This window comes from Astyanax mexicanus, chromosome 22 (assembly GCF_023375975.1).
Source record: "Astyanax mexicanus isolate ESR-SI-001 chromosome 22, AstMex3_surface, whole genome shotgun sequence".
Lineage (NCBI taxonomy): Eukaryota > Metazoa > Chordata > Actinopteri > Characiformes > Acestrorhamphidae > Astyanax > Astyanax mexicanus.
This window is the reverse complement of record NC_064429.1, coordinates 9,751,234-9,761,087: the sequence shown is the minus strand read 5'-3', so window position 1 is coordinate 9,761,087 and position 9,854 is coordinate 9,751,234. Positions and strand designations below refer to the sequence as shown.

At 36.9% G+C, this 9,854-nt stretch overlaps 1 protein-coding gene across 2 annotated transcripts; it reads right to left on the bottom strand.

The window, feature by feature from the left end:
• Nucleotides 1–3,885: 3,885 nt before the first annotated feature.
• Nucleotides 3,886–8,962, bottom strand: mmab (metabolism of cobalamin associated B). Of its 2 annotated transcripts, XM_049470271.1 has the most exons (9): nucleotides 8,798–8,958; nucleotides 8,202–8,266; nucleotides 7,343–7,436; nucleotides 7,204–7,261; nucleotides 7,024–7,096; nucleotides 6,045–6,142; nucleotides 5,489–5,553; nucleotides 4,547–4,606; nucleotides 3,886–4,090 (listed from the first exon to the last, which is right to left on the bottom strand). In XM_049470271.1, the coding sequence occupies exons 1-9, from the start codon at nucleotides 8,899–8,901 to the stop codon at nucleotides 4,006–4,008; spliced, it is 702 nt and encodes a 233-aa protein (XP_049326228.1). In that variant the 5' UTR covers nucleotides 8,902–8,958; the 3' UTR covers nucleotides 3,886–4,005. The 2 variants fall into 2 exon arrangements, with proteins under 2 accessions (XP_049326228.1, XP_049326227.1); XM_049470270.1 differs by having other exon boundaries at nucleotides 7,204–7,436; nucleotides 8,798–8,962.
• Nucleotides 8,963–9,854: the final 892 nt, after the last annotated feature.

Sequence of the window (9,854 nt, the reverse complement as noted above, 5' to 3'; positions counted from 1 at the left end):
CCCACCAGCCAGGTAACATACACATCAAGTAAAATTGTACCGTTTGCCCTCCAAACCCAACCTGAAATCAGTTTGTTGTGCAGTAATATGTCTCATACAGCACCAAACTACTATGTATTTTATCAGTTGGTGGTGTGACATTTTTCCCTTGACAACTCACGTTTAGAGAATGTTACAAATAAAAGACAAATTTCATTCAACATGGGCGTGTAATTTTTTTTATAATGAAGTGTTCCACGTGCACTAAAAAGTGCCCTTTCCCCCCCCCTGAGCACTTGCCCCCAAAATGTCTGTGCACGCCACTGGCGTCACATCAATGTCTAAAGTCGGGGGGTGAAAAAATAACAGGTGAAATAAATTAACCAGCGTGTTTTAACATTTTGTGTGTGTAAATTAACTTCTTGTAAACACAAATGTGAAACTTGCCAGCAAAAAAAGGGGAATTGTGCACGCTGAACAGAATATTGCTCTCAAACTTCATTTTTCTCCTCTCTGTGTTTATTTTTCTCTCGAATTCACTGTTTTCCTCGTACTCCATGTAAATTATCTGCGGCAGCAGATTGTGCTTGAGCGAGGCTTTTGCACTTGAGTTTTTAAGGGGGTGTTTTTGTATGGAGTCAAAAAAGGGTCATAAAGATTTTGAGTTTGTAAAACAGAAGTCACAAATGTACTGAAACTTGTAACTGCGTTTAAACAACTGCATGCACGAAAATCCAAATCCACAAATTAACTGGAATGTGCAAACTTGAAACAGAAAGTAATATTAATAATAATTCAAATGTACAAATGTGAAAAAATATTTTAATTATATATAAATATATATATTTTTATTTGTAAATCCAATCTCTTCAATGTGTGAATCAGTACTGCTCAAATGGCTTAAGCTGGGTCAGACCAAAAATCACATGGAATTTGTGAGGTTGTAAATGTGACAGTGGGTGTTTTTCACTGTGGAGCTAAAAATCCTCTCATTCATCTTCTCTGCTGCGTGTGCGAAGCTCCAGCTGCAGTTGCGAATTTTGACCCTGTTTTGACGCCTGATTGATGGACCAATAGGAAAGCTTTATCCGGACCAATCAGATTACGGGGTTTGTTTAACCAATCAGAACACTGGGTGGGTCTCTGCAGCTCGGAGTACTGGGTGTGTCGAAAGGTGTGGGCGTGTCGAAAGTGTGGCCGCCATTTTGGAGTCGGCCACCATGCGCCCCCCAGTGGATCAATTTACACTGAGGAAGGAGTTTAATAAAACAATAATATTCATAACTCTACCAATTTTTACCCGATTTACACACGGTTTGGTTTGTTACAAACAGCAGAGATGTAGTAATGATACAGGACGCTGTCACACATTACAAATATGTGCTTTCATACTTTATATTATGCTCTTTATCAAAGACAGACATATGGTATAGCATATTAATAAGTACATAAATTAATTAATTAATTTATATATATATATATATATATATATATATATGTGTGTGTGTGTGTGTTTGTGTGTGTGTGTGTGTGTGTGTGTGTGTGTGTGTGTGTGTGTGTAATATAAAATTAATTCATATTATTAGAACATAATATAAAGTATTTCAGCATGAAAGCACGTATTTGTAATGTGTGACAGTGTCCTGTGTCATTACTACATCTCTGCTGTTTGTAACAAACCAAACCGTGTGTAAATCGGGTAAAAATTGGTAGAGTTATGAATATTATTGTTTTATTAAACTCCTTCCTCAGTGTAAATTGATCCACTGGGGGGCGCATGGTGGCCGACTCCAAAATGGCGGCCACACTTTCGACACGCCCACACCTTTCGACACACCCAGTACTCCGAGCTGCAGAGACCCATCCATTGTTCTGATTGGTTAAACAAACCCCGTAATCTGATTGGTCCGGATAAAGCTTTCCTATTGGTCCATCAATCAGGCGTAAAAACAGGGTCAAAATTCGCAACTGCAGCTAGAGCTTCGCACCCGCAGCAGAGAAGATGAATGAGAGGATTTTTAGCTCCACAGTGAAAAACACCCACTGTCACATTTACAACCTCACAAATTCCATGTGATTTTTGGTCTGATCCAGCTTAAGCCATTTGAGCAGTACTGATTCACACATTCAAGAGATTGGATTTACAAATTAAAAAATATATATTTATACATAATTAAAATATTTTTTTCACATTTGTACATTTGAATTATTATTAATATTACTTTCTGTTTCAAGTTTGCACATTCCAGTTAATTTGTGGATTTGGATTTTCGTGCATGCAGTTGTTTAAACGCAGTTACAAGTTTCAGTACATTTGTGACTTCTGTTTTACAAACTCAAAATCTTTATGACCCTTTTTTGACTCCATATTTTTGGAGCAGGGTCAGGGTCACCTGCCTCAGCGAATGCTATTGGCTGATACCTCCAGGGTTTGTGACAGACCGCATACCTCCATGAGCCGGAGGAGGTCGGAGAAAAAAGGACGGCAGGAGAGTTAGGTAGCTGGCTACGCTAACATCCAAACAACCTGCTCAAAAGACGCCACAATTCCTGTGGTGTAACAGTGCAGCTATCAGTGTACTGTATTCTGTGGGAAACGTCCCCTGCAGAGCCTGTTCCACAGGTTTATTTCAGAGACAGGCACATTCGTTTTCATTTTTATTTCAATTTAATGGAGTCCATAGTGATGTATGTGCATCACAGACCCTTTATAAGATGTGCAAAGTTCCTTACAGACCTTTGTCCTTCAGTTTATCTGATTCAGACTTCAGATGAAAATCACCTGAACGCATACCATAGAGAGGAAGAGGAAATCGACCATAACCTTAATGACAATGAGCTCTGAAGCTCCGTCCCATACAGCTCAGACAGGCGCAACACAATGAAAATCAGATAAAAAAAAAATGCTGTGGGTGGAAACCACCTGGTGTTAGCGTTCTAAGGTTAATACCTAAGATTATCTGACTCTTCACGTCATGGGACTTTTAAGCAACCATGACAAAGATTTCAGCATTTTTCATGGGAAAGGAGTTTGGACTGGACTGTTTCCTGTTCAGTGAACTATCATGCTACTATGCTTTGTTTATCCAACAGCTGAAGTATGACTATATATAAAACTCTTCTACTTTGTTCGTACCACAAACAAGTAGTTATATGAAGCATATTGGTTTGAACCACCATAGAGTCTGAACTACAGTGTTTCTGGGTGTGTTTAGTATAACGTTCCCAGAAGGAAAAATTCAGAAACCTACAAACCTTACAGTATTATACTAATATACTAGAATTTTAATGAAATCACATTATTAATGTTTTAGATAAGGGGTTTCAGAAGTCTGGTTCAAATGGGGCCTGATAGAGTTTAATCAGTCGATGACAGGTGAAGTCACAGGGATGTTCTGTTGTGATGTTGTTGGCATCCTGCGGTCAGGTTAAAAACACCTTATTTTTATTAGCTTTCTAAAGTTGCTTATGCTAATGCTCACCTACACACAGCAAGGGTTTCCCAGGAACGTCTCCACTTCCTCGTCCTGCCCGCTCTCCAGATTTACCACCAATCCAGCATTTATGGAGCAGCTGGGACTCTGCAGCTTCAGCTCCAACCTACGAGTGTAGAGCTACAGGATCTACAGGCCCAGCTGTAGCAGCATCTGTGGGTAAATGTGCTTCAGGATCCATACAGAACCTGTAGATCCTCCACCATACCCAACCCTCTCAATCTCATCTTATATCCAGCATAGAGGAACAAACAGGATCTAAACGAGAGACTCATTTCTATTATAATGTTTTTATGTATAATTTCACTCTAATAAATCATTACAGTCACACACAAACACAGTATATATTTAAACACAGTATATTTGGGTATATGGAAGCACTGATGGGTTGAAAAAAATTGATACCAGAAAATAAAATTAATATTTATTTTTCATTTCAGATAATACACTGGAAATAAAATCTGTGCGTTTATGCTGTTATGAGTCTGTGATGACTGTGCAGTTTTAGTTTTTAATTATAATAATCAGGACTTTATTCTGGTCTTCTGTAGATGCTTTCTTTGTTTCCCTCCTTTAGTGCTGCGTATCTGGCCAGTGTAAACAGGTAGTCGCTCAACCTGTGGAATAAATAATAAGATTAGAACAAAAAGAATGACATTAGTGGTGTCCAAACTGGAGGTGTACCATATCATATCATATACGCAATGATATCACAAAGTTTTTTAACACAATAAAAAAAACTCAATAAGTTATATTAGCAATATTCTTCAAACTGTATTTTTATGTTTGTTTGTTTAGTAGATTTTTTATGTTACATTCTTCTATTTTTGTTACATTATTATTATTTAATAAATTACTGTTTACAAAACATACAAATTTTCAAATAGTTTTTTGTTTCTATTGAATGCCTGAAACCATTATATTTATACTAGTGCTGGATGATATGCTGCATAGCATAGAGTACTTTGTATAAAATTAATTATTAAACTTTTTACTTTTTTTTGTTATACAAGTTTTTTTAATGTACGTTTTAAACATTTCTTACAATTTATCAGTTTTAATTCAGTTATTACCTGTTGAGATACTTGCCGACGTCAGGGTCAGCCTCACCTGAGCGGATTATAGGAGCCACACTGCAGCAGAGAAAGACAGAGAAAGACATGAGATTAATTTATAATAATAATCTTCAGATATCCCAACAGCAATACTTATACTTATTATATTTGGGTTAATATCAATATCAATATATAGTGCATTGTTTGTGTTGCAGCACAGTTTTATTTTTCCATTTCATATAAACACTGTTTAATAATATACTTATCAAGATTTACTTTGAATGAACACATTATTACACATAGAATAGCCTTAATCTTTTAATTAACTAAGTTTTACTGCATTTTATATATATATTTTTTATTTTAATTGATGTGGTGGAGAAACTGATTTTAACTGCATTTCTGCAGTACTGCCTTTATTAGGTTAAATCTTTTAAATCTGTTTAAATTTTTAACAGTTTTTAAGCATTTTAAATATTTATTTAGCTATTTTCATAAAAAAAAAACTGTGTCCAAGAATTCCCTGATAACCACACTCCTTTAATAAAGTAATCTGACATCATCTTTGGAACTGAAGATTTTACTGCAGCATTAACAGCTATTAATAATATCAATTTAATTTAATATTTCTCATATTATTTTCATACAGAGTTTCAATATGCAAAGCTTAAGCTTTAGTCCACCCTGTTGAATACATTATTACTAAAATTAAAGAAATGGTAGGGAATCTAAATGTATCTCTGAAACAGAATAAGAAAAAGTCTAATATTATAGTAATGCACTATTTTGTAAAGGTGTTAAAGATCATCAGTTACAATGAAATCACCAATACAGATTAAGCAAAAACAGTTAAAGAATGTACACAAGAATGCAGAATGATGATGAAACGCACTATGGCTGTGATTTTGGCTCCAACTTAGTGATGTATAGGCGAGCAGTGTGTGTGTGTAAGACACTGACCAGCGTTCTGCTCGTCGACATACAGCTCTGGCAACATGCAGGGCAGCACTGCTTTTACCTCCAGACTGCAGAAAATAAAACACAGCATCATCTTAAACACACAAAGTAATCTTTTCTCTTTCAGTATCATTAGATCAGTACTGTGTTTGGGACACTAAGAGTAATACCACTGCATTGTAACTGTGATAATCTGTAACCTTTTCATACTGTATTAAACAATCAGTATAAATTAGACTAGGGGAATGGCAGTGAGCAGATTCAGAGGCTACAACCCACACAGATTAGCGTGACATACTGCAAAGTTCAAATAAGAAAATACTAGATGAAGCTCTGCTGACAATAGCTGGCAGAGCTTGATGAAACATCCTGATCATGTTATGAGTTACGACAGTTCTAAACTATATTTACACATCAGTTAGCCCTTTCTTAGTTATATAACAACTATATCTGTGATTTGAAGTTGATTGAACTAAAAAGAACTACGAAGCAGAATGCATAATTTCTCTGACAGTGTAATGATCACCACAGTAAACAGGCACTGGTGGAACAGATTTACCGGCAGTATGAAGTTAGTAAGCGGGGGAAGCTCTGCTGTGTAGGAGTCTATCCAGCTCTCCAGCTCCAACACCGGCTGACTGCTGAACTTAGTCCTTTCTGATTTAAAAAGTACAGACAGCACACACACACACACACACACACACAGAATTAGCTGGATGTTTAATTATAAGGTTCTATTCCACCTTAAATTGAAGGAGAACTCTGGTGTGAAATTGACTTTGGGTGTAGTACTAACTAATAAAGAGTACTAAACGTTGTCAATAGCCCACCTTCGCTCTCCTACAGCTTTCTGAGATCCAGTTATTTTGTGCTTTTGGTCCAGCACTCTGTACAACGGCCGTATCGGGGCATATTTTGCCCAGATAATGACTTTTTACACTGTTATCCATCTTAAAGTAGCTCCACACCTCACTGGTAGAATCCAGAGAGCCCTGACATTTAAAACGAGGCATTAATAACTTAAAACGTGTACGAGAAGCTTATTAAACACCACTGTTTACAACCCATAATGTGAGCTTCAGCTCTGAGCGCCGCCATCACTGTACTGATAATGGCATAGACATCCTGCAGGTTATGTGGAGTCTATGTATACATATCTTATGTTATTATCAGCACAGTGATGGCGGCTCTCAGAGCTGAAGCTAGCATTCTACCAAGGAGGTGTGGAGCTACTTTAGGCCTGGATAACGGTGTAAAAAGTGATTTATTGGGGCAAAATATGCCTCGATGCGGCCATTGTACAGAGTGCTGGACAAAAAGCACAAAATTACTGGATCTCGGAAAGCTTTATCATGTTTTACTACAACAAAAGTCTATTTAACACCAGAGTTCTCCTTTAATGTAACAGCTCCACCATTTAAGGTGGAATGGAAAATTAAAACAGAGATTATCTCAGAGACTAAAAAGCAGGCTGAACTTCTTCTGCTTTCTCCTTCTATCACACTCTAGTTAGCCCAGCTCAAACAGAGGACACGTACTAATGTGGCTGTCTCTGGCTGAAGATCGTGGAGTGGCGATGTTCGAGCCCACGTCCTGCAGAACACACTGGATCTGTATGAAGAAACAGATAAACCACACTCAGACTGTCCTTACAATTATTAAAATACTTCAGATATAATAATAATAATAATAATAATAATAATAATAATGACACACACCTTATCCAGCTGATCTGTGAAGGAATGTCCTTTCTCCAGGCAGAACTCTCTGGCCAGCCTAAAAACAAGAACAGGAAAAACAGTAAGCAAAAAATTATCCAGAACCGACCAACGCTCTGGTCTAGAACTGATCACCCACCCTACAGCTGAAGAGAGCTCATCTGTTGTTCCCAAGGCTTCAAAAATATGGTCCTCCTTGGGCCTCCTCTCTCCTGTGAAAGTGCTGGAAAACCCTACGAAGAAAAAGTACGAATTTTCAGATCTGTAAAATCAAGATTCATTACAAAACTCAATCCTTTACACGCTATTTCTAACGCCAAAACCACAATATGTATATTTATTATTTCAGCTCTGAGAAAAAATTAAGAAAAGAGAGCACTTCAGTTTCTCGGGTTTTGCTATTTATAGGTTTACGTTTGATGAACATTGTTGTTTTATTCTATAAACTATGGATATCATTTCTCCCAAATTCCAAATAAAAATATTGTCATTTAGAGCAAAAAAGATGCAGAGCTTTCAGACCTCAAATAATGCAAAGAAAAAAACTAGTTCATATTCATAAAGTTTTAAGAGTTCAGAAATCAATATTTGGTGGAATTACCCTGGTGGTTTTTAATCACAGTTTTCATGCATCTTGGCATCATGTTCTCCTCCTCCACCAGTCTTACACACTGCTTTTGGATAACTTTATGCTGCTTTACTCCTGGTGCAAAAAATCAAGCAGTTCAGTTTGGTGGTTTGATGGCTTGTGATCATCCATCTTCCTCTTGATTATATTCTAGAGGTTTTTAGTTTGGTAAAATCAAAGAAAATCATTTTTAAGTGCTCTCTTATTATTTTTTTCCAGAGCTGTATGTGGTGGGCCTTTCTGTGATCTGTAGCATGGGAAAGCTAGCTAGTGTAGGGGTCTGTAGCTGCTTAGCTGATGTAACAGTATTACAAGTTAGTGTTCTCCTCCAAGCGTGTTGTGTTCACGTCAGTTTGAGAATTCTCATTACCTTTATCTCCAGTTTTGGTGTATATCTTGGGAACTGGTCCATCTCCATCAGACTTTGTGGCATACCTGTTTCAGAAAGATGGAAAAACACTGATGGTTAGATGGTCAGATTAATAAACAATAAACACCAGTATGCTGTATGGTTAATGAATTGTATTTATATATTCAGAGTGGGGTTTGGTGCGAAGCATAAAAGTTTCATTCCAATTCATCCTCTCAGTCTCAGGCTTCAAACACCTAAATTCAAAGTCTTTAATTGATATTAAAGACTTTGAATAGTTAAACTGTAGGTTACAGGATTTATATATACTGCATAAAAACACTATAACATGCATTAATTCACTTATTTGTATTTTTTATTCTCCATCTCAGTCAGCTATTTAGAGCTTTAAATCATTAACAGACTCACTGTAGCTCCTCAGAACCTCATTTAACCTTCTAACGGGGTAAAAATAAAAATATCAGAGCTCAAAAATCATTAAATCAGGTAACAGAGAACCTCACAACCAGATAAACACAAGCACAGTCCAGATTACAGGCATTAACAGCCTGTATAATCAGTTAATAATCCACAGCCGGCTGGTTATCTGTATTTACCTCCGTCCAGCTCCACACAGCGGCTGTAGGGACCACGCACACGCCGGCCGGAGTACTACTACACCCCGCAGCTGCTGCACACAGCGCCCCGCCGCCGCGGCCATCACCGACCCCTCTATTACACAACGCCTTTCCCCTGTTTACAACGCGTGAAGATTGGTCTGCTTCGCTACCCGTACCCCCGTCTCAGAGTTCATGCGTGCGATCAGAGAGCGTATAGAGAGGAGACTGACCACTTCACAGTGATTCTCCTCTGGCTGGGTTTGACCACCAGAGGGCGCTGCTGAGTTTAAAATGAATGCGTTCCTATGAAGCAAAACTGAGCAAAAAAATAATAATTTCCTCAATTCAGAATAATATTAAAGGTTTTAATAATGTAGACATATTTTCTTAAGATGTTAAACTCACTCAAAATCAAACGTTCTCAGGCTGTGCATTCAGCATAAATTTACCAGGGTTGCCATGTCCGTTAAAAAGCATCTTGCCCAAAGCCTGTCTGAAACATGCCTTAACCCCTTTCAGTTTTTTAATCTGCACCTGTCAAAATTTAATGAATAAAAATCATAACCCCCCACCCAAAAAAAAAATCCTAAACTTAATTTTAAAATACAGAATGCAGAATTTGGGTTTGATTCCTGTTACTGATCTACAATTATTAAGGGAAGTAGAAGATGGACAGGCAGTTACTTCAAGTGTCCTGTAGGAGATTACATAATAAAATAAAATAATAAAATAATTTATTTTACGGCAGAGAAAAAAGGGTTTTGTATTATCTACACATAAATCTGTTAAAACGAGACCCAAAATCTACTGTAAGGTTGTTACAGGTGTTTGAAAAGAACATGATAAAAATAGCAATAAAAGTACTAATAGAACTTCTTTTTAGTCTACTTCACTTGTCTTACAGCCTCTTTTAATCTTGCTTTGTTTTTATTTTTTAAAGTATAATATATACAGTCCAAGTCTAAAGTTTGGACATACGTTCTTATTTACATTTGTTCTTTATAATTTTTATTATTTACTACGTAAGTAATTATTGTTAAAGACTTGCAATTAG

Bases quoted from the DNA above. Each gene is read 5' to 3' on its own strand.
- mmab (XM_049470270.1), bottom strand. From the start codon at position 8,901: ATGGCCGCGGCGGCGGGGCGCTGTGTGCAGCAGCTGCGGGGTGTAGTA. The intron at 7,097-7,203 runs GTGTGTGTCATT...TTCTTCATACAG, and splicing joins TCACAGATCAGCTGGATAAG to ATCCAGTGTGTTCTGCAGGA. The intron at 4,607-5,488 runs GTCAGTGTCTTA...TCTCTGCTGCAG, and splicing joins TGTCGACGAGCAGAACGCTG to TGTGGCTCCTATAATCCGCT.